This window comes from Hipposideros armiger, unplaced genomic scaffold (genome assembly GCF_001890085.2).
Source record: "Hipposideros armiger isolate ML-2016 unplaced genomic scaffold, ASM189008v1 scaffold_296, whole genome shotgun sequence".
In the NCBI taxonomy this organism is placed as follows: domain Eukaryota; kingdom Metazoa; phylum Chordata; class Mammalia; order Chiroptera; family Hipposideridae; genus Hipposideros; species Hipposideros armiger.
Window position 1 is genome coordinate 1,685,639 of NW_017731646.1, and position 25,283 is coordinate 1,710,921.

The 25,283-nt window shown below is 44.8% G+C and overlaps 1 protein-coding gene across 4 annotated transcripts in view; it reads right to left on the reverse strand.

Moving 5' to 3' along the window:
* Positions 1-25,283, reverse strand: part of MCC (MCC regulator of Wnt signaling pathway) — a 429,609-nt gene that overhangs the window by 74,267 nt on the left and 330,059 nt on the right. For all 4 annotated transcript variants that reach the window (XM_019659132.1, XM_019659130.1, XM_019659131.1 and 1 more), the window contains 2 exons: positions 24,477-24,619; positions 12,945-13,087 (listed from right to left, as the gene is read on the reverse strand). In XM_019659132.1, the coding sequence (XP_019514677.1) occupies positions 12,945-13,087; positions 24,477-24,619 (286 nt within the window). The remainder of the gene's footprint in view (positions 1-12,944; positions 13,088-24,476; positions 24,620-25,283) is intronic.

The window sequence follows — 25,283 nt, forward strand, 5'->3', positions numbered from 1 at the left end:
TGTGGCAATGTCAAACCTTTCTAAAAAGCTTTGAATTCACTGGATCCTCAAGGCGGAGTTTCTTCCACTGAAGTTAGAGATATCAGGCACCGTGAATTTTAGCCGGCATGAGAAACGGAAGTGGCCACAGGCCTGCTGTGAACGGTCCTAAAGCCATACCTGCGGGAGGAGCAGCAGGTCAGGCCATAACTGTAACCCTCCCTGCCTTCCAAGGGCCACTGCATGTCCCCCACCTCTCTTCTGACTGGGCACACATCATGCCTTGTAAAGCGAGTCAAGTGCAGGAGAGAGCTCCAGATTTTTTCAGCATCGATATAGGCATTTTGCTCAGCAGATGTGCTCTCCTAGGGATGTAACAGCACAGAGCCTGCTGTGACAATAAGGAAACAATCAGATGGGAGGGCCATAGCTTTCTTTTAGCAGTCCTCTCCACTCCGCATTAAGCAAGGTGCGACTCCTGCGAGAAATCAGCAAAAAACCGAACAACACAGAAAATGATAGAACATTCGACTTCCGGGGCTGAGCTCCAGAAGACTGAAGGGTCTGAGAGGAAGGAGGAAGGGTTTCCAGAGGTTACCCCTGAGTGATGTACGCAGTGCCTGCGTCTACTGAAGACAAGTGGGTAAGAACCGTGTCATTCTGATTTAAAAACACCTCAAGGTCCCGGATGATGACCAAACTGACATTTGGGCCTCTAGCTGCCACACAGTAGTGAGGACACATCATCACCCATGGACGTTCTTGTAAAAATATGTTAACCGCAAATTTAGTAAAATGAAAACAATCTGACCCTCCAGACTGAGGGACCTTCTATAACATGACTAACTGGGCCTCCCCCAAAAATGTCAGCGTTATGAAAGACAACAAAGGTGGGGAACCTGTTCTGGATTAAGGGGGAGTCAAGAGACATGGTAATGAAACAGAGTGTGTGAGCCTTGATTGGATCCTGGGTTAAACAAAAGCAACAAAAGACAGTGTGGGGACATTTGGGGAAATCTGAAATATGGACCGTATATAATGTTCCATCTAGGTTAAAATGCTCAGGTATGATATAGGTGCTGTGGTGATACTAGAGAATGCCCCTTTCTTAAGACGTTCATGCTGACATGTTTCGGGTGGAGCACCACGATATTTGCAGCTGACTTTCAAACGGCTCAGGGGAAAAAATGGGAGTGGGGAGGTGGGGGAAAGGGGAGTGCGTGTGCAAAGTCGAGTATGGCGAAATGTTAACAACTGGTAAGTCTAGGCAAAGGTTTGCGGGGTGGGTCATTGGATCTTTTAGGTAAGTTTGAAGTTTTTCAAAATAACAAGTTGAGGAGAAAATAAACACGTCAACACTCAAGGCAAGAAGGTCCGACACAGCATGTATACATGCTCATGTCTAGATTTAACCTCGGGCCACTGTGATGATTGATTTCTCAATGCAGCTAGGAGAACAGGAACCTCCCCTGAAAGTGTCACTGCCACGCCCAGCTGACCCCAGAAAACACAAGCACGAGTCAGGGTGAGTGCGCCGAGAAGAGTGACCATTGGCCGCCACCCCATGGTCCCAACGTCACCGGGAGGAAGGGCCTCTTCTGTGTTTCCTTCCCAAAGAAAAGATTTCATGTTCAGTGTGTTTCTCTACAACCATTAACTTGGTCTTAAATATGGTGAAGGCCTAAGAAAGATAACCTAACCTCAACTGCAATAAAACTGTCTTTCAGTGACTGCGACATCCAGCTGCCTCGATGCCCCTTCAGAATCTCTCCCTCTAAGCTGCCCCAGCACCCCAAAGAATTCCCAGCCACCACCCATCCCCACCCCAGCCTCTGAGGCATAAAAATTCTGGCAGTGGCTTCTAGAGAGCAAGTCTCCAACAACACATTAAAAATTCAGCGTCACATATTATTATTTTACATAGTGACTACTAATCACTCGAATTGGTGCAGCTTTAAGAATAAGAAAATCCCCAGTGCTACAGAGGATGTGCTATACTGGGGTACAAATGGGGTGCAATGTGGCAATCTAAGGAAAGCCTTAAAGATCATTCTGTGCCTCTGAGAAGTTATCCTGAAGAAACACAGGCATATTTAGAGGATGAACTCCAGCCCCCTCACTGCGCCCCAAAGGCCCTCTGTCATTGGCCCCTGCCCTGTCTTCCGCCTCACCTCAGACTACTCTCCCCAAAGCTCACTAACCTCTGGACCAAACGGGCCTTTCTCAGAGCTAGAATCACTGATACCAGCTCAAAAGCCCCTTTACAGGCAGGCTCCCTCCAGCCCTCGGGAGCAAACAGTACCAGAGCATAGCAGGCCATCAGTACCAACCCCAGCCCCATGGCTCTTATTGTGGCAGGGGTGGGAGAACTTCCAAGCCACCAGGAGAAGGAGAGGATGTGCTTTCGGCATCCAAACGGGGTTTACAAAATCTTTTCTCGGGGGAACAATGTTCACAAGGGTGGTTAGGGTTGTAGTTACACCGTTAGGTCCCATATCTTATTTCCATTATAGACTATTTCAGAGGCTTGTCTCAGAAGCTAACACTCTCTTATAATACTGGTTTTTAAAAGAAAACTATGTCATGAGTTTCAACCAACCAAAACCCACCCAATCCGAGGAGACATGGTCTGTTTAGAAAACAAAGACTGCTTTATTAGAAAAGCCGTTCATGAATGCCAACAACTGTGGCAGCTCATTTTGAACAAATGTGGTAGATCGATGCCTTTCCACTCCTATCTTATACTCCAGTTCTCTTTGGGGGGCTGAGAATTATTGAATAGAATTTGAGGGAAATAGTCCAAGGTAACGTGAAGTGGACCAATGACCTTTCCTGCTCTCAAGTTTGGTTATGCTCCAAGGGAAGTTCTGGAATGATTTTAGGTGGATTCCTCAGTCACTTGGCCCTGCTAACATTTACAGGCAGCTCTTCCTCGGCCAGGCTCAGATCCCTGGGAGAAAGCACATAGTCACTCAGAGGACCCTCCTGTGAATCAATGTTAGAAATTTTTATTTTGTTTTTAAAGATTTTATTGGGGAATTGGAAAAGGGAAACAGCGTTGGGGAATTGGGGAAGTGGAACAGCCAAGTTGTTGTTCTTCAATCTTAGTTGCGGGTCGGCATAGCCCACCATCCCATGTGGGAGTCAAACCGGCAACCTTGTTGTTAAGAGCACGTGCTCTCACCAGCTGAGCCATCCTGTCACCTGTTGGCAGCTCAGCGGCTGCTCAGCTTGGGTGCAGCTCACTGGCCCATGTTGGAATTGAATCGGTGATGTTGCTGCTCAGAGCTCGCACTCTTAACCAACTGAGCCACTTGGCCGGCCAATTTACAAACTTTTAAGACTTCCCTGGGCTTGGTTCTCAGGGATGACCAACATCACAAACTTCTTGGGAGAAATTAAGTTGCCTAATTAAAGTAAGGAGAAGAGAAAACAGGCAACAAAGGGCTCCACCCATTATATCAACTAGTCAGGGTGCTATTTTCTGTCCTGTCTAATCTTTCCAACCTGTGGACTGGTTCCTCCAAGTTTCAGAATCAGTTATAAACAATCTGATTCTCATTTAAAAATTCTTTACTGGGGGATGACAGGCCACCCTGCCATCTCATTCCTAAGGAAAAGTGAGTTTTCTCCAGACAGGCTGCCTTGCCTTTAAACACTTTCCTCCAAATCTGCAAAAATTGTTTTTTTGGAGGAGGTGGGGCGGCCTTTCTCTGCCCCACCCCCCTTCTCCCCACTGGGAGTGGCTGCTTGACACTCTGGAACATTTTTCCTGAAGCCATTAAGCCTAATCGACCAATAAGCCAGGAAAAATCTGGCTTTAACGTTAAACATATTTCATAGTCACAGCTGTGCCAAAGGGCCAGGCTTCATGTGTAAATTCTTCCTTGGTTGTCCTCCAAAAACTACTCACAAGGAGGAAATCTCTATCTAAATGATCACACCAGCAAGCAAGGTAATCATACACTTCCTTGCATCCCTAAGGGTATAAGAGTTTAGCATTGCAGAATTCCCAGAAAATGAGAATTTCTCACCTAAAACCAGAAAAGGACTCAAAATATGGGAGCAGAAACCATCTCAGGCTGTGTAAAGGTCCATTGTATGAGGAATTTTGTTTGTTTTACAAACAATTGCTCCAGACAAACATTGCTTCTGTTCCATTAACAGAGTTGGGAAAACAGCCTGCGAGATAGTACGCCGCACACGTGCTAACATGCATGACGCAATGAACCCAATGTGCACAAATCTGTGCTCTGCTCTACTGTGACACCCAGAATCCTTTGGTCTAAGAGTGTTGTTTCTAAGGTGGAGACCTGCAAAATCTTGATTAACAACAAACACTGCTATTAGCCAGGTGTTGTGCTCTCTACATTTCCCCATCAGCACGAGAGGCCTCAGAGGATTGCAGGAAGCATAGCACACCAACCTTTGGCATGTTTCGCTGTTTAAGCAGAGGCATGTCAAAGCAAGCCATCTACAGAAACACGGTGGCAACAACAAAAACAACTGTTTAGCTGTGCAGCCTCGGACAAGTGACTTACCCTCTCTGAGCTCTGTTACCCCAATTTTACAGACATAGAGATTTACAACGCCTCCTTCATAGTGGAGGATTCAGCATGAGGATGCATATAAATGCTTGACAACAAAATAAGTGAGCACAGCATGTTAGCTATTCTATCCAGCTTCTCCTGGAACTAGAACTCTTGGCCAAATTGAGAAAATTAAAATCCCAAGCCACAATTCCTACCTTTGTCTTTGTCCATTTAATTAATCTTATTTTCCAAACAGTTGTGTGATCAGGTTTGAACAGAGGTAAGGCAATGTATGTGAGGATGCAGTGTGACCTTGCCTGGGGCCTTTTTCCTTTCTATGACCACTTAGGTAAGTCAGAGCACTTTGTAAAGTGCTGGCTTACTCCTCCAGGCGCCAAAGGCAGTGCCCAGGAGGCAGCTTACGGAAGGGCAGTCCTGGCTCTGATGGGTGAGGCTTGAAAACAAAAGAAAAGTGCTTTTTTAATGAAGGGAACAGGTTGGACTTACTCCTGTTATCTCAAATGGAGATCAGCAAATACGCTGCAGCAAACTTTGCATATAAAATCCAGCTCAAAGAAACCTCTGGGTTGCTAATGCAGGTTTGCAGATACAGCCACCATAATGAAATGGCTGCTTTTTAATGATTTCCTATAATGGTGTTTATATATGGAAGCTTTTTCCCCTATTGAAGCAATTTAATTGGAAAATGGCAAAGGAATGAGAAGAGGCAGGCGTCCAGTTCTGATGAACACATACCAGGGCTGCACTCTGCTGCAGCCTTAATGAGCTCCTCTCCCAGCTGTCCCCAGGACCTGCGCTCCCTGGAGACCTGGCAGGTGCGGGCCCTGTGCCCACAGCCCTCTCTTCCTGCTTCCTGCTCTTCACCTGCGTTGCTCCCACTTGTCCCTCAGCTTAACTGTACCTTAAATGGGACTTGCTCTTTAATGCTCCCATCAGAAAGTGTCACTAGGGGCCCCTGTCCACCTCCTGTTGTGATCCTTACCCCACTGTTGACCTATCTGTGTCCTCCAAAGAACCATGAGATCCAAAATGGCGTTCTGCCTCCTACGTGCAGGTGCTGTTACATTGGTGAACAGGACAGCCCAAGGCCCTGCCCGCTGGAGCCTGCATTCTAGCTTGAGAGACTGATAAAGACTGGTGATACGGCACGAAATGAATGCAGACACATGACATCATCAGGTAGTGCTAAGAGCTATGAAGACAAATGAAGCAGGGAAGGGAAGAGTGTGTCTGTGAGTGTGAGAGTGAGTGAATGCGGTCATTTTCCAAGAGGGGCCAGGGACAGACAACCAAGATGGCGCAGTAAGTAAACGCTGTGTTTACCTTCTCTCACAACCAACTCAAAATACAAGTAATCTACAAAACAACAATTATTGAGAATCACCTAAAATTAAGCCGAACTGAAGCCTTTAACAAAGGACTTAACAGAAGAAGCCACCTCCAGACTTGTAGGAAGGTCCCTGACGCGGAAAGGGCTGGTCCCACACACGCGGGTGACCATTAAAGGTCGGGATGACTGTTTCGGCTGTGGGGATCCCCCAACGCCCTAAAGGAGCAAAAGATCCCAGCCCCACCCCAGCCCAGGGTTCCAGTGCTGGGGAGAGAAGTCCCCATAATTTCTGGTTGTGAAAACCAGCGGAGATTGTGACTGAGTGAGACTGAGGGCAGCTGCACTCCCAGACGCTGCTCTTAAAGGGCCTGTGCGTGGACTTACCCACCAACGAGATCACTGGCTCTGAGCTCCAGCGCTGGGGCAGCAGCTGTAAAGACGGCAAGGATACATGGTGGGGAACTGAGTTGTCTGGCTTGGGATGGAGGCTGGAGAGGTGGCTTTCTCCTGGACGGAGGAGCTGGCCGAGGCCATTGTTTCTTTGTTGAGCCCTCCCCCTTCCCAGAGAGCCAGCACAGGTGGCCGCCATTTCTGAGTCTTCACCGTTCAGTTTGCCCCACCCTGGCGATTACAGACCTGGCCCCGCCCAACTTTCAGGCACACCCAGGCCATTTTCAGTGGCTTTTTTGTGCAGATCACCTGCCTTAGCTCAAACTGCAGACTTCCCTAGGATCTCTCAGAGGTTCGCAGAACCCAGACAAGCAGCATCTGGCTTGAGAGTGTCCTATATCTCTGGCTGAGCAGCCCTAAGCCGGCACTAGTGGCAGCCAGCCTTGGTTCCCGGCTTGTCCTCCCAACGCGCTTCCAAGCACAGCATGGTGGGCAGCTATCTGCGGGATTTCTTTCTGGCTCCCGCTGGGTGGCCTCGGGTGGGGATGGGCTGTGGCTGGACTTGACTTACAGCGGATACCCTCCCAGGTGGTACTGGGGCTGGTGATCCCAGTGGCCACCTTCCAAATGAGCCAGAGCATCACTCAGCTGCCTCCAAGTACAGCACACCCAAGGAGCAGATTGGGCAGGCACCAGGGTCCTGCTGAAGCAGATCCTGCTCTGTAGGGTCAGGCCCTGCACAACTCCTCCACTGTAGTCAAGGCCAGTCCTCACAACCAGTGAACCCAAGGGTCAGTCCATTACACTGATGTACAATTATCAACCAAGGCTCAGCTACAAGAGGAAGGCACACTCAACCCACACAAGGGACACACCTGGAGCATGTGGCTCAGGTGACCAGAAAGACTGCTCCACTGACCCTCACAGCACACCTACTACATAAGGCCACTCTACTAAGACTGGGAGACACAGCAGCCCTACCTAATACATAGAAACAAACACAGGGAGGCAGCCAAAATGGGGAGACAAAGAAACATGTTCCAAATAAAAGAACAAAACAAAGCTCCAGAAAAAGAACTAAGCGAAATGGAGACAAGCAATCTACCAGACACAGAGTTCCAAACACTGATTATAAGAATGCTTAGTGATGTCAGGGAGAACTTCAACAAAGAGATAGGAAACATAAAAATGGAAGTGGAAACCATAAAAAAGAACCAGTCAGAAATAAAGGATACAATAATGGAAGAATATGTTACAGGGAATCAACAGTAGGTTAGATGAAGCAGAGGATACAACCAGAGATGTAGAAGATAAGATAGTAGAAAACACCCAATGATAACAGCAAAAAGAAAAAAGAATCCAAAAATTTGAGGAGCGTTTAAGGGGCCTCTGGGACAATATCAAGCATACCAACATGCACATTATAGGGGTACCAGAAGGAGAAGAGAGAAAGCAAGGAATTAAAAGCCTATTTGAAAAAATAATGACAGAAAACTTCCCTAACCTGGTGAAGGAAATAGACATACAAGCCCAGGAAGTGCATAGAGTCCCAAACAAGATAAATGTAGAGGCCAACACCGAGACACATCAGAATTAAAATGCCAAAGGTTAAAGACAAAGAGAGAATCTTAAAAGCAGCAAGAGAAAAGCAGTTAGTTACCTACAATGGAGCCCCCATAAGGCTGTCAGCTGGTTTCTCAACAGAAACTTTGCAGGACAGAAGGGAGTGGCAGGAAATATTCCAGTGATGAAACACAAGGACATACAACCAAGATTGCTCTACCCAGCAAAGCTGTCATTTAGAATTGAAGGACAGATAAAGAGCTTTCCAGAGAGGAAAAAGCTGAAGGAGTTCACCACCACCAAAGGAGTATTACAAGGAATCTTAGAGGAGCTTCTTTAACATGGGATGGGGGTTAAGGATGGGTGAAATGGGAAGGGATTAAGAAGTACAAATTGGTTGTTATACAGTAGTCATGGGGATGTAGGGTATAGCATAAGGAATATAGTCAATAATATTGTAATAACTAGGTATGGTGTCAGAAAGGTGCTAGATCTATCAGGGTAATAGATGGGAATGGGGTTTGGCAGCAGGATCAAAAAGGTGAAGGCATTAAGAAATACAAACTGATAGTTAATACAGTATGGGGAATATAATCAACAGTGTTGTAAAGATCATGTAAGGTGCCAGATGGGCACTGGACTTATCAGGGGGATCACGTCATGGGCTGTGTAGATATCTGACCAATGCGCTATACACCTGAAGAGCTGAGGTAGGATAATATTGAATGTCAACTATAACTAAATATATAGGTATATATAGTTACGGGATGTGGAGTACAGCATGGGGAGGGTAGTCAATGGTATTGTAATGCTATATAAGATGTCGGGGCGGGGTAGTGGCTGGGGGGGGGTCATCACTTTGTGAGGGGATTAATGTCTAACTATTACGTTGCTTTGTACACCTGAAACTAATAAAAATAAATAAATATTTAAAAAATGGGGTCAGGGACAGCCCCCGATAAGATGCTGGCTGACTGTGGGAGAAAGTCATGGTGGATTGCAGGCAGGAACACAACAGGCAGAAGGAACAATGAATGCAGAGGCCCTGAGGCAAGAGAAGCTGGTACAGTTTGAGGGGCAGTGAGGAGGCCAGCATGGCCAGAGTTGGAAGGAAAACAGGGATAGTTGGAGAGGATACAATCTGAGGTTGGGGATGCCAGGTTCTGGAGGGCCCTGTCGGCCATAGTAAGGAACTGGGATGTCACCCTAAGTGTGAGGGTTTTGAGTGTGGGAGTACAGTGATCTGATGGAAGATTCTGAGTCTTATGTCCCCAGTCCCTAGCACAGGACCCAGTGAGCTTGTTGAACAAATGAATAAAAGCCTCCTATTGTGAGCAGAGAATAGGTACAGGCACTGGGCAGACAGGGTTCCTTCCCTCCAGGGGCTCAATTTCATCAGGAAAGATACTACCACCAGCTGTAATGAACATACAATGGACAATAAGTTCACCAATTCATCCTAGAAAAAGTGCTACATATCTCATTGCTGAATATCACTATGGTCACCTTTGAAGTACTCCCCTTGGGAAGCTATGCACTGATGCCAGCACCTAGTCTACCCTTCAAAGCAATTTTGGAACTCTTTTTCTGGAATGGCCATCAGAGCTGTCGTCGTATTATCCTTGATGGCCTGAATGTCATCAAAATGTCTTCCTTTCAATATTTCCTTTATCTTCAGGTAAAGAAAGAAGTCATTGGGGGCCAGATCAGGTGAGTAGGGAGGGTGTTCCAATACAGTTATTTGTTTACTGGCTAAAAACTCCCTCCTAGACAGTGCTGTGTGAGCTGGTGCATTGTTGTGATGCAAGAGTCATGAACTGTTGGTGAAAAGTTCAGGCTGTCTAACTTTTTCATGCAGACTTTTCAGCACTTCCAAATAGTAAACTTGGTTAAGTGTTTGTGCAGTTGGTGCAAATTCATAACGAATAATCCCTCTGATATCAAAAAAGGTTAGCAACATTTTTGCAACAAGTTTGTGAACTTAATTGTCTGACCTCATACATTATTTTAATGAGGGAAAGGATGGAAAGAAATGGGGACCCTGAGCTGCAGATGCTCTCATGTCAGAGGCCCTGAGAAGTCCCACAGGAAAGATTCCCAACCCATTTAAGTGGGTTTATCCCTTCATTTCCAAACATTATTTGATTAAGAAACTTTGTTGGAGTATGGATCATTTATTTAATTTCACAAAATACAATTTCAGATAAACAAAAGGAGGGATCAGTATAGAAACGCAGTCATTAGGAACTTCTTAGCTGCTTGTACTTGTCTGCCCAAGGCTGGAAGACGGAATCCAGGAGCTTGGGGCCACTAGGGTTAGAGATTATGATGCTGGTATAACTTAGCATGTAGGGCTTGGGCACATGGCTGGGCCTCGGGTCTGGGTTCAGGTGTGAGGGGAGCAGTCTCAGCCTGAAGCCAAGGCCCTGGGTCTGGGGAGGCATCCTCACGCCTCAACCCATTTCTGTCTGGCTCCATTGGTATCAGCTCTCAATGACTTTGATGTAGCACTTGGTCTTAGTAGCAATCCAGCCTGCTGACCACTTCTTCCTTATTGGAGCCTTCTCTGCCACACTGGCTCCTGGACACCAACCTCTTCATTTCCTTCCTATAGCTTTGGCCGACTGACTGGTTGATGGGTTGATTGATTGCTTGACTCATTCATTCAGACAAGTATCTCTGAACACATGCTATGTGCCAGAGCCTGTCGTGGGCTCTGGATCTACTCTAGCAGATAAAACAAACATGCTTCTGCCCAGTGAAGTTTAGTGGAGTCAGTGAAGCAAAGAAATATAAATACATTATATAAAATTTCAGTGTGACATAGGAAGGAATCAAATGGGGCAGCGATAGAGACAGCACAGGGATGTGCACAGACTGGCGCTCATGAGATGCTTTTGAGGAGGTGCAGTTAAACCGAGACCAAAATGATGAGAGGTGCAGTCTTGTCACAAGCTCCTGTCGAGTCTCCTAATCACTGGTGGCCCCCAAGGCTGACTCTTCAGCTCTCTGCACTTCTCAGGGAAGGCAGCGACTTCCATTGCTTCAGTAACTATCTGCTACAACCTGATGTCTCCCAGCTGCATTTCTTCAGCCCACACCTCTCTTGACTTCTTCCTCGTATGTATATCTATTGCCTTCTTAAGCATCTCCACCCAGATATTTCCAGACATCTCAAACTGATGTCTAAACAAAATACATGATTTCTATCCTCCCCCCTAAACAAAAGGAAACAAAATTCAAAGCTAAACCACGTGGTCCTCTCCCCTATGCTCCCATGTTGGTGACTGGCCCCGCTGTCCATCCACTGTGCCCCCCAGATACTCACGGGAAACCCCCCCACATACCTCCTCCTTTACACTGTTTCCAATCCTTCAGCAGATCTTGCCAACTACATACTGCTCCTACACCCATCTGCTTTTCTCCATCTCGAGTGCCACCACCTTAATACTAGCAATAATTTTGCCCACCTAGGCTTTTTCAGTGGTTTCCTTGCTGTCCTCCCCCATTCACTCTTGATCTGCTGATTCTTTCTCCTCACTACAGAGTGACTGATTCAAAATGCAAATCTGATCATCTCATCCCCTTGCTCATCCCCACTGTTAAAATCTTTCAGTGGTTTCTTGTGGGTCTTTGAATAAAGGTCAAGCTTTCTAACATGGTCTATAAGATCGTGCATCATCTGGCTCCCGCCTACCTCTCCAGCCTCCATCTCACAACTCTGTGCTCTTCATACACAATGATCGTTTTTCATCTCCTTAAATGTACCTGTCTCCAGCATCCCCGAATGCCATCGCCTCTTTTACCTGCTTAATTCCTATTTATCCTCCAGATCTCAGCTCAAATGTCACTTCCCAGTAAAAGCTATCCTGGAAATCCTAATCTGAATGAAATTCCTTTGATATACTCTCATGGTACCATGTTCCTTGTTATAGCACTTATATGGGTTTATAATTCAACATAAATGTGAAATATCTGATTCATGTCTCTCTTCAATAAAATGTTAAGTTCTGTGAAAACTGCACTATACTTATTCTTCCTTCTCTTGCTTCTTCTTCCATCTCGCCCCGACATGTGAACATTTCCTAAGATATGGTGGTCCCTTTTTTTTTTTTTTTCCTTAGCTGAGCCATCCTGCCACCTGTTGGCAGCTCAGCGGCAGCTCAGCTCGGGCTGGACTTGAGCCACTGTTGCTCAGAGCTCAAACCCTAGAGCGAGCTCTTAACCAACTGAGCCACTCAGCCGGCCCCAATATGGTGGTCTCTTTTCACTCCACACCCTTTTGACCACAGAGATCTACTTACTTCATAACTTCAAAGCATTTATCCTCAACCTCAATCTCTCCAAAGAGCCAGCTAGGCATCTCCAAGTAGACCAGTGGTTTTGCAACAGCTTGATTGCAACCACAGTTGGAACATTTCATTTGGCAACTTACTGCGTACACACACATAACAAATAATTTTCATGAAATAATACTGTCGTTCTATTTTTTCCCTATTTGATTGACTTGTAAAATATTTTAGTTTTCACATAATTTCAAGACCCACTAATGGGTCATGACCTGCAGTTTAAAAACACACCATGTGAACACACTGTACCAAATATTTCCACACGGACATTTCTCTACAACGCCAAACATATCTATTTCCCAACTCATTTCTCAACCAGACTTCCTTACTAGAGAACATAATCATTCTCTTTGTCACTTAGGATCAACACGTTACAGTCATTTTGGAATCCTCCTCACCCAACAGTTGTTAAAACTTACTGGTTCTTACACTGCAGTGTGTCACAACCCAGTCCATGCTTTCCACTCCTGCCGGTGTAGTTCAGATTTTACTGTAATTTAGAACACTGCAATAGCCTTTTTAACTGGCTCCCTACTTCCAGAATTTCCAAGTAGAGGTGACATATGTTTGAATCACAAACATCAGGGCAGGAAGCTAATTCAGCTTTTCAGTTCCATTTTGACCAACAAAGTAGTATTTAAGGGATTGAAATGAATGTGCCTTCATCTGCTCACCAAACTCCTTGACAAACTTCATTTTAATTCAGGCTGGCTACCGTTTTTATAAATTCCTATTACAGAAACCAGACTCTGGCTTTGAGGCAACGGCAGGCAGACTCACCCATGTCGGCAGTGACCATGGTGGACTGGTTTTCGGGGATGGAGACGGAGGTCTGGTCTTGGTCCATGCTTCGCGAGTCCTCATTGACCTCCTGCTGACTCTGGCTGAGTTCTGATCGAAGCTCTGAGTACTCATCCTCCTCCCTGAGAAAAAAGGAGAGTCAGCCACTACTTACAGAGATGTAACACAAGTCCCTAGAGACTATGTCTTTTAAGGCCAAGAAAAAAAGACATGAAGAGAGAAAACGGACACCCTGGCCATTTGGACCAGGATTCCTTCAGGCCAAATAGATGGCCACATCTATGGTCAGCGTGAAACTGAAAGGTTGCTTCTGTGCCCACACACATACCCATGTGGATTCATCTGTCAGCCTGCTAGGAACTTTTCCCCTTCAAAGATTTCCTGAAGAAATTATTAGATTTCTTCACTCCCTCAAATTCCAAGGTGAAAAAGAACTAAGATGCAACAGTGAGCAAGAGTCTGGTGAACAGAAACAGCATGTCCCGTGGCCTGCAGGGTACCACTGGTGGGCTTTCTTCTTGGAAGAGGACATAAGGAGGTACTGAGGCTGGAGGTCCTGGGGCTGGAGCTACCGGAAAGCCAATACCTCGTCTGTGCAGAACAATATAGATGCCTTGAGAGGTATGTGGATCAGCAAGTCTCAAAAATATCACACTTAATTTCCCCAAAGAAAGTTAATAGGTGGAGTTAGAGAAAAGGGAAAGGATGGAGTGAGGAGGAAAATGGAAATAATGAGTGAGAGACTACCACTCAAGGGTCTATTTCCTTCTGTTTGCATTTGTTAACAGGAAGGCCACATTTACATGCAATTATATTTCATTTGCTCAAGAACACCCACCCCTTCCCAGCCCTTCATGGGATCCTTCAACCTCCTGGTCTCTGAATTAGTTATGAGTAAGCGAAGAAAACTTAACATTGTAGAATGTATTTCAAAGCACACACAGACTTCCTCCCCCATACCACCATCGTCATTACACACACTGGACTCAGACATGGAGAGAGCAAAATTAACCCTCTTTGAAGCATTTATTTTGCAAGTGAGCCAGAAAGAAAATTGTCATGGGGTTTAATTACGAGGTTGGAAAGCCCACAGGTGTCTGCTCAGCCCCAGGGGGAGGGTGTTTGTGAAGAAAGATAGAAAAGAGAAGAAATCCTCAGTCTGGTATTCACTTTAAGTTTTTGACCTCTCTCTCTCTCTCTCTCTCTCTGTGTCTCTCTGTGTCTCTCTCTCTCCCCCCTCTTCCCTTCTTCACTCCCTCCCTCCCTCCCCCCAGAAAGCCTACAGTCTTGGGTTTTGGGTAGACTAAGATGGTGAGAGGTGATCACTGGAACTTGGGGAAGAGGAAACTGCCATTTTAAGGTGGGAGACACATTTGATAAGTTTAGAGAAATGTGAAAAACTCTGAAGAGTTCTTAGTTCTCTCAAGACATCAATACCCTCCCCAGGAAGAGATTCAGCCGAGTCCCTGCTTTATAAGTTATTTTTTAATAAGAGCCACCCAAATCTGGGCAAACTTGAAACAGATATAAAGCCCCCCAGACATGCAAAATGTGAAATAGATTGGGAGTGAAGGCAAAAAATATATAGGTTCATGTTCTAAGAATAAGTTAACTATTAGACACCTGCAAAGCTGACAGTAATTAGGTTTAGAATATTGAAAAAATGAAAGAGTACCCTTAAGAGTTGCCTTTTTGGTCTAGAGGGTAATTGTGTTCTGATACATCAGCTTTCCTTTCAATCAGCAGTTAAAACTCTGATTTCCGTTAATGGGAGATTTTGTGTATGATGAATAAATTACCTTTGTTGCATGGCCAATGTAATCAGCTTTGGCTTGGCTGAGCCTGGTTTACAGCCAAGAAAGCCATATAAATGTTGCTGCTGTGTCTCTCATATGAATGGCATTTCAAAGAAAAAAATCTTTAAAAGTCACCTGAAACCCCCCTGGCCTGGCAGGTTCCAAAACATATAGTGCCTGCCAAATCTTCTGCTTCGTAAGAAATTACTTCTAGAGATTATTAGGATGAACTTCATAAAGGAGTGCACAGGGAAGGGGTGGGGGAAGGCAGCACTGGTTGCCGGGGATATTCCTTCCTGAGGTCAGGAGCACAGTGTGAGAATTCTACCACACGAGAGATGTCACCTGAGCCAGAAAGAAGGCTTTCGGTGTCATGAAATGCACACTAAGGATCCTCAGTCGATGTTTCCAAGCACCAAAACAAGGAGTGGAAAGCCAAGACCAGATGGGTGCTGTCTTCCGGGAGGCAAATATGTTCACAACGAATTCTATCCTAAGAAGGATGCCGTGTCGGACATGGGAGGGGCAGGCTGGGCTGCAGGTGGGCAGTGACCTGGGAAGACTTCCTGGATGGAGCAGCACTTCAGATGAGTCTCAAGGCAAGCGGACTTGAGATAGGTCATGAGGGTGGGAGGGCACATGCAAAGGCTCAGAGGAGCCTGTGAATGTGACTATGTGGAGGCCGGAAGAGGAATAAGTGGTTCCATGTGGCTGAAACCCAAATGGGGTGCAGGATGGATGCGTGAGGCTGGGGGGGGAGGGGCACTCAGGCCACTTGTTGCGTGGGCAATTTTGATCAAAAGAAGAATTTATTATAGTGAAGGAGGCACGGAATCAGGGTTAGATGGTAGAAATAAAGATAAAATGTGGGGAGGTCTAGGAATTCAGGGCAAGGAGTAAATGTTGCTGAGATCTTGTATGGGAGCAGATAAAATAAGCAGGAGGGCAGCACAGAAGGTCTGTATTCTTGACCCCACAGGATAAAATAAGCAGGAGGGGCTGAGCACACAGGATCCCTGGCTCAGGCTTCTCCTATGGTAATCATAATGAGTATTACAGCACCCAGAGCAGCAAGCAGCCTTGTGAGCAGATCAGGCAGGGTGTTGTGTCACACAGAATGAGGGAGAGAAAGGTTAAACCAAGCCTAAATATTAGAAAGTGGGTGCAACCCTGTTGTTTCTCCCAATGACTTTGTGAAAAAACTCATGAGTTGCCTATCCTTCCCTCCTGAACATCATTATTGGCATCATTAGGAATGTGGGACTGAGAAATGGCAAAAGCCAATTCTCTCTCAGGGCCCTTTGTAAACTGACATTCCATTTGGGATCGTAGGAGACTGGTGAGAGGGAGTTTTCTCTCTTTATTATGTTATTGAGGAGAGTTAGCCCATGAAGAGCAATGGAATGAGAAGCCAAAAGCACTCTACCATAGGTCCATGGCGGCTTTACAAAGGCGTGAATCTGAGGTGTGTTTTCGGGGCTGTTCTGTGTAGCAGTGAGTGGCCAAGCTGCTAAGGTGACTATCTAATGTCACAGCATCAACATCTCAAAGTGACTTTATTGTTTTCCTCCTTCTGTTGTATATATCGTAACTCTTGGCAAGTGATAGCTTACTTCTTTGGGGGGAAAATGCCTCCCAAAAGAACACCAACTGTTAGCGTGGTGATGAAAAGGGAGAAAACATAACAAGGTCCAAGAAGTAAGTGATCATTTTAAGCCAAAAAAACAGATGCTCTGATAAACTGATAAATGTTGATAATTACACACTATTGTGGTAGTTTCGTACTAATGGAATTACAAAGTTCTTGGGTGCTTCTCTTTGTAACATAAAAGATCATCATGCAGGGTTCTAAATGTACATTATTTTGTTCACTTAGAAACATTTGTGAAGTGCTTCCCAGTTGATTTATAGTTGCAATGATTAATATTTGCTACTAGCTTAAGCAACAGAACAAAATAAAAACAGTCCTTTGTGAGGGGTGTACATGTCTAACTATTACATTGTTTTGTACACCTGAAAGTAAAATTAATTAATTAATTACTCCCCCGCTCCAAAAAAAAAAACCAACCCAGTCCTAAGGAGGCAGGCCTTAGGTTGTACACACACCTAGATAACCAGCAATGGCAGAAAAGTCACAGGCTGGCAGACGGGAGGGCATTGTAGCGCCCATTATTTATTTTAGAAATAAGACAACTGAAGCTTTAAGAGGTGAAGCCACTTACCCAAGATTAGGCAACTAGTTAGCAGTACAGCCTAATTCCTAAGTTTAGTACTAATGAAACAACATTCTAATATGGTAACTGAAGGAAAAACTTTTTTGTTGCTGTTTATTTCTAAAGATTCCTTCTCATTATTGGCTAGGGGTGAAATGATCTTACCAGAAAAGGGAAAAGTCAATGAAAGTATAATTCTTATCATGCTTTCCAGACTTCAAGCTGAAGTACTGTGAAATCAGCAGCATTTGATGACAATATTACTTCATTAGCAATGCCTACATCTATTTTATTTTGGGGGTGTGCATTCATGCCTTGTCACTGGATTGGAGTGATTTGTGAACTAGACCCAGACGGACATCTGCCTGTCATGGCAACTGTCACTTAACTATGTCCAGCTAACCCCTGTGGGCTTTTGAACCACATTCTGTTTTTCTTACAATTAAAGGCAGACTTGCCCTGAAATGGCCACGATTCTTTTAAAGAACAAAGATTTTTTTTTTTAAATATAAGGAGGAAATGTATTCCTTTCAGTTCTCTCAAAGGATCTATAGCAGGATATAAGTGAAGAGTAAAGTCATGATTCTTTCTCCAATTCTGCCTCTTCTTATTTTTCCGTACAGCATAGCAGAAGCTCAGACTCATCTATGAATCTTTGGTGAATAACTGAACCCATGGGATTTTGAAATGCTCTCCTACATATATAGTAATCCACCCTTATCACTGAGTACCAGTTTTAACAATATTTAATGATTTAGGATCTGTAGTCAAGAACTTCTGAATAGTAAACAATGGTTTAATATACACCACATAGGAAGACAGGGAGAGAAAAGTCTGTCTTATTTCTCTGGGGTTCATTTTTATTTCATTATGTTTTACCTTTTAGGCCAGGATTTAATCAAAACAACATGTTTTGCCAGGAGATAACAAGGTTTGGTTTACACTGTTTGAGATGCCGCAACATGAAGCTAGACAGACAGACATAGTACACAGGTCAAAGGGTGGGCTGAAAGGCCAGGACCAAGGCTATGTTCATGGTGCAGACCTGAGCTCTTAGCGATCGGATTATGTTAGAGTAAACAGAGGCTCTGCATAAGTATCTCAGTCGCCAAATGAGGAGCATTTCGCAGACAAGGTAGCAGAAGGGTTAAGTGCCAATGCTAAGGTGGCACAGATAGGAGGGGTCACTGCTTTCCCCGACTGTGGTCATTCAAGGTGAAAGATGTAGGGGAGAGAGCCCAGGGTAAGTAAGAGCCAAGGCTGAGGACGGATCTCAAGGCCAGAAGACCTAGGACCTACAGGGTCCTAGAGGTTGCAGAAAGCACACCAGGAAGGAAAGAGGATTTAGGGTCAAAGGCTGCAGAAAAGGACCAGTAACAAGAAAAAGTCATTAGGTTTCTCAGTGAAGAAATCGCTGCTGGTTTTCAACAGAAGTGTCTTAGCTTGGAGTACTGTAACAAAAGAGCATGGACTGGCTAGCTTAAACAATAGAAATTTATTTTCTTATAGCTCTGGAGGCTAGAAGTTTAAGATCAAGGTACCAGCATTGCCAGTTTCTGGTAAGCGCTCTCTTCGTGGCTTGTAGACAGGCTGCCTTCTCACTGTGTCCGCACATGGGAGGGAGGAAAAGAGGGAGGAAAGGCGGGAGCGCTGAGCAGCCAGAGCCACCTGTGCTCTCTAGTGTCTCTTCTTGTAAGATTGCTCGCTAATCCCATCATGCAGGTCCCATCCTCACGACCTCATCTAAACTGAATTACCTCCCAAAGGCCCCATCTCTAAATACCATCACATGGAGGTTGAGGGCTTCAATATATGAATTTTGGCAGGGACACAATTCATTACATAGCTCAAGGAGTTCCGGCAAACTGTTAGGGTCAGAAGCCAGACAGCAGTGGGCTAATGAGTCAGTGGGAAATGCAGCAGAAAACATGGGGTCCTCATGCAGTGAAGGGTTGATGTTTTCATGAGAATAGCTTTTGGAAAAAGAAAATAATCTCTTTGGGTAACGGAAGATCTCGTGTTTAATTTGCTTAGACATCTTTCCCCCGCTAGATCCAAAGTGAGCTACTGATGTATTTTTCCATTTTCCCCATCCCATTATATAATCTCCCCAACCTGGTGAGCATTTAAAAAAGCCACTCATAAGATACAGTTAAGTGAAGAAGCATGTATTACAAAACAGTGTGTGCTATATGATCCAATTTGTTTAAAATATTCATGAATAAAATTTTTTAGAAGGCTATGTATATATACAAAATGTTCAGTGTTTATTCCTAGGAGATAGGATTTAGGATGCATTAGGCAGGGTTTAGTTAGGAATGCAAACTACCTTGGATGTTTCAAGTAGAAAGGGTTTACTTAGGCTGTCCCCTGCTTGCAAAAACATTAGAAGGGCTAGAAAAGAGGGGGGTGGGTGGAGGCCATGAGGAGCTGTCAGATTTGCATCATAGCTGCGGTCCCCTCAAAGATCAGGACACTGCTGCTGCCTTCACACCTGCCCACAGCTCCAGGGTTGACCAGTTAATGCAGGACCCCATGTCCCCTGAAGCTGATGTACAGCTTTGGGGGGCATGAGGGACAATGGCTCCCACCTCCCTTCTGCCTTCCAAACCCATGCAAATGTATCTCATGGGCAGAGCCAAAACTGTATTCAGAATGCAGTTGTTAAGAGAGTCTGGAAATAGTCCCCCGAGTCCAACCTCTTTGATTCTGGGGAGTGTAGAGAGAGGGGGTGGGAATGGAACCAAGTGCCAGCAGATATCCATCATAGTCTACTCTCATTGGCTACTTGACAGCCATACACACCCTCTTTCATTTAAATTTTCAAATTGCAATAGCAACAACACCAAGCTTCTGCAACTACTAATACCTCTCATTCAATTGTAAATGACTCAATTTCTCACCAAGATGGGAGACCCAAAGTCCCATCAGGTATTGTACCCACTGTTAAAGTGATTACTTCTCTTCTAGTTCAATGGCAAATACACCCACATATCATGTAACCTAACTATTAAATTATAAGTTTCACCAACTTATTTGCTACGGGCCATGAAGCTATAGTTGGTATTTATAATTTCCTTCCTCCACTAGGAAATCCCTATTTCCTCTCTGTTTGGCCAGCATCTCAGATGGTGAGAGTTCTTTACTAATGAAGTAATTCAAAATCTTTATTCCCCAGGCAGCCAGTTAGCTCAGTTGGGTAGAGTGCAGTGATCATAACACCAAGGTTGCTGGTTCGATCCCCAGCACTGAATTGCACCCTCCACAACTAGATTGAAACGAATACTTGACTTGGAGCTGATAGGTCCTGGAAAAACACGCTGTTCCATAATAAAATTAAAAAAAAACAAAACACAAAAAACTTTATTCCCGAGGGTTCTCAGTGGTCTGACCTGTATCGGATTGTTCTAATCCACTAACTGTTACCACTGGGCGATTTCTAGGAGGTAGGTAGTCCTCCCTGCCACATGGTGTAGCAACAATCCAATTTCCTCTTGATTGTCAGTGTCAATCACCCCATCAGTATAGTAACTCACTTCATTGCCAAGGGCCTGGTGGGCAGTTATGGGAATCACTGTTGTATTCTTTGAGGGAGACATAGCTCCCATGGGAGCTATGACTTCTAAACTAGCAGAGCTCAAAGTTCCAAGGATGAGAAGCAACAATTTTTTGAAGTGTTTAGGTGTATGAATGAGAGAAACCACTTCTACTTCCACCTCTTGGTCCTTGGGCCAGAAAACAGTAGCACCATATACTGTTGCTAGTTGGGAGCATTTCCTATATCTCCAGGGCACTGAAAAAATGTTATCTCCCAGATGGTGCACTACCCTAGATTAGGTACATTACATTGCGGTATGGATTCAGGTAATAATACCACTTGTCACTTGACCTTCTGCTATAGGGGACTGAATTGTGTCCCCATTCCCCCACCCCAATTCATATGTTGCAGCCTAACCCTCAATGTGATGGTACTTGGAGATGGGATTTTTGGAAGAGAATTAGGTTTGATGGGGTCATGAGGGCTGGGCCCTCATAAGAGGATTAGCGCCCTTATAAGAAGGTGACAGAGAGCTTGCTTCATCTCTCCCTCCCTGCCATGTGAGGTCACAGTGAGAAAGCAACCTTTTGCAAATGAAGAAGACAGCCAGTCACTGGGGAACCGAAGTGGCTGGCACCTTGATCTTATACTTTCCAGACTCTAGAATTGTGAGAAATAAATTCCTATTGTTTAAGCCTCCCAGTCTATAGTATTTTGTTATAGCAGCCTGAGTTGACTAACATATCTTCGTAAATCCCCACCCTGACTGGTAGATTATAGGTATTTTGGATCTGCAGGGGCTATCATTAGCTCAGAGCCAATAATCACTCCAAAATGTGGTAATCTCTTTTTCCCACTTATAGTCTCCCTTGTAAATGGCTGCGATTCTCTTTGGAAGAGAGAGAAGGAAGATTGGCAGGGTTGTGTGGCAGGGTTGTGAGTGTACATCTTCCCCTTCATTCACGGGGCTCTGGGTCTGTGTACTGGATCAGGTAAAGGGAATTGGGTAAGAGGCCATGATTCTCCACTGCAGTGGCAAGTTAAGTCTCTGTTTACCAGGCCAGTTTTTCCGACTACAAAGATCAAGCAAAACTTTTGTAGGCTGCCCATATATCCTAGAGACCCCAAGACCAACTAGCCAGTATCAAATATCTCAACACATCAAATGTTTTTTATTACTGTAGCCCTATTAACCAATACAGTAACCAAGCTCACACTGACTCCAATGGCTAAGTGGCATCAAAGCCCTAATTTTTAACGATGTTATCTCCCACCCTGACTCCCTAGGTTACTGGAGTCCTACATTATGCTATTGTAGTTCTGGCATTTCAATATTATTTAATGTAGTCTTCCACCAAGTCTAGTTTTCAGTTAAAGTACTGGAGCTAATATACTGAATCCAGAATCTCTGGTAGGAACAGTTATTTCAATAAATTCACCATTAATCCAATGCTGCATCTTCCGTCCCTGGCCTAGAATCCTTAGGTCCTAATCCCACACATATTGCCCCCAAGTTTCTGTGCATATGAATGAACAAAAGCTTACATATCTTTTCATATTTTAACTGTATTTTCCCAGGGTGGATTTTCTACTTATCTCCCTGGGGCAGGATGAAATATGATTACTGTTAGTCCTAAAAGATAAAGAGGAAGGAGTAGTGGTGGGGCATGAATATATCTGGCACTCCCTACCTAGGATCAGACTACTGCAGAGTCTCCAAGCAAGGTAGAACCAGCTTTCTCAGACAGGGAGGGAGACTGCTTCTGCAGGAAGGAAGGCGCAGTGGAGTCTGTGGGCTCTAGGTATTTGGATGCATTTGAATATACCCAAATGTCTCCATTTAGATTCTCACCATTGCATCTTTTCCTATGAGTGCTTAATCTTTACCTAAGAAAGCTGATGTGACTATGAACTCAATGTACATTGGAATTCAGCAATCTGCTATGTCTGATTCTTGGCTACATCAGCCCTGTGGTTATAAGAGATGGGACAGTCTTCCAGGGCCATCACAGAAGGTCCCTGGTTCTCTGAATGTGACCTGAGATAAGAATTTTAAACTATGAGATTGTCATGTTCTTCCCTTAAGCAATTCAGTGTTGCTTAAGTATGGGTCTATTATAGCTTACATAAACTAACTCTTCCCTTATTAATGATTTTTCAGCTTTTCCAATGAATTCCTAACTCAGGCTCAGATTAAAGTAACAAGAAAATCTGTAAGGTACCAGAATTGTACGTGACTGGTATAACAATCAGTTTTCTAGACCCTGGATATGCGAGGGCAGTTAGAGTTCATCCAAGGTGTCTGGCTCCTACTGCACTGAGCCTATCACAGAATCTCAGGACCTGAGGGCAAACCAATTTCCTGGAGTGCTAGGGGCTGGGGCGATCCTTAGCCACTGGAGCCCAGACGACAAGAAGAGCCTTGTCTTAATGGCCCACATGTCTGCATGTCTTCCAGCCCTGCAGGGACTCCCCTCAAAGAGGGGTCAGCTCATTTACATAATGAAAACTGGCAGAATTTAATGTGACATCTGCACAGATGCAATCTTCCTTTAAATAAGAGGCACTAATAAATGTTTATGGTCAAGAAGCTCACTGTATTTTAACATGAAGCAGTTTGTCCGTTATATTCAATTTAAACACCCCGAAATTGAGTTTTCCAGGTGATGTGTGATGCATTTTTTTTCACACCTCACTGAGCCCATTTGCCTTCATCTTCAAGTGTTTAAAGTGCAACATGTTTTAATGGAAATTACAAATTTACCAATGTAATCTGTCAGCCTCCTTTAAATCTGCTATCATCATTTCTCTGGGCTGAAAATTCTTCTCTGCTCATGCATTACTAACCTACAATCACTCTGATGACCAGGATACAATTTAAAGGTCTTGAGGTTCTAAACTGGAATATGAAATTTATTGTGTGGCTCCAGTTCAGTGCAACTTTTTCCCAGCAAACAGAGGCCCATCAGTTCCCTTGTCCAGTTGCCCTGTCATAATTGTGACTCCAGTTGCCCTGTCATAATTGTGACTCCAAAGCTTCTTCTAACCAGGACTTCAAAGTAGCTGCTTCGAAAACTGTTGTAATTGTGGCTTGTGCAAACATTCAGCGAACAAAGCGCTCTTTCTCTATAAAGGTTAAGTGACAACCTTTTGCTTTCCTCAGAGTTGTTCCCTGAGCACAGGCTGGATGATGACAGTTCTTACCCTTGGCTCAGTACATCACTTAGAGCAAACCCCTTCTCTGAACAGCAGGACGGGCACACCAGCTAAGTACTGTGTGCAGGAGACTTAGGGGCCAACGGACTGATAAGCAAGTGATTGATAATAAGGAAGTAATTCCTTAATATTAAGCCCCAGCTTTTTCACCAGCAATGGATCAAATCTTGCCCCTACCTTAGGAGTTTGTAAGAGGCCAAGTCAGTGTGGGTAAATCAATTTGAAGTAAGCTCAAAATATTATTAGCTTATCTATTGGGTTGTCGGAAAAGTCATGACATATTTTTTCTGTTTTTCGTTGCAAAAATGTTTCATGATTTTTCCAACAACCCAATACAATACGTAAAGCTTAGGTAAGGTATTAGCCACATTCCTAAATGTCTCAAAATTCCCAGGGGAAGCACAGTTTACACATCTAGAGCAGATTGGTGAATAAAAGGTGAGCTAGGGATGATGATCTCTAAGATACAGGGCCTCCATTCAGAAATTATTAATAAAGCATCTCACTCAAGTTCTGATTCCACGCCCTTATCAATAAACTGAGGACGCCAACTGCCACCCTTCCTCAGAACAGAATAAAAGAGGAGAAAGCGCCTGGTTACCAATGAAAAGAGAAAGTACTTTATCAACTGTAAAACTCTTCGTGACAAATAAAACACTGTTATAATTCACAGGGGCAACTTCCACCCCCAAGGGCCAGGTTACAGCCCAGCCGGGCAGAGAGAAAGCTGCAACCTGGAGGTGGCTACCTGATGGTGGTGCCCTGCAGACGGTCTATCTTCTTATTGAGCTCGGCAATGATGCTGTGCAGCTCCGTGATGCGCTCCTCGTACCGCAGCGTCGTGCGCTCCTGGACGTCCTCATGCTCTCTCATGAGGTGGGACTGCTCACACTGGAATCAAGAGAACAAGACAGAAGGCCCAGTGAGGTGAGGCACCCACAGGCAGGCGTGATGCTAAATTTGATGGCCTCGAACGATCACAACCTCAACACTGAACACGCCAGAAATAAAACGTAGGCCTGCTCGCTGCCTGGCAATCACAGCTGTATCAACAGCTTAATTCTACAATGGCCCCTGAGAACATCGGAGTCCTTGCCTCCCCAGCACTCCTTCACTTTTTGGGGAAAGGTCCCTCTGTGGTGGCACACAATCTTTATGGGACTCCCCAATCCTCCTCTTTTCCCTTGGGCGAGTGGCCCAAGCTGGGCATGTCAGGTACCCTCCTTTGAGAATCTGAATCTTGAGTGCAGAGACCTTAAGGTTGCATGGAGTCAATTCACCTGGCTGAGAGTCCTGGAGAGACTGCCTGTTAGTTCCTGCTCCCTATGTCCCCAGAGCCTCTTTCCCAAGCTCCTTCATGGCTGTTCGGTTTCCCTTTTACCCATTCATTCCTTTTTTACTGAAGTCTGCTAGCGTCTGTTTCAGTAATTTTTAATCCAATAATCCTAAGTGGTATGACACCATTTCTCATCCAGTTGGTTATCTGCAGACTTCACACTTTCCAAAATCCTTTCCTACTGGACTATAAACTCCTGGAAGGCAGGGCCTAGGTGTT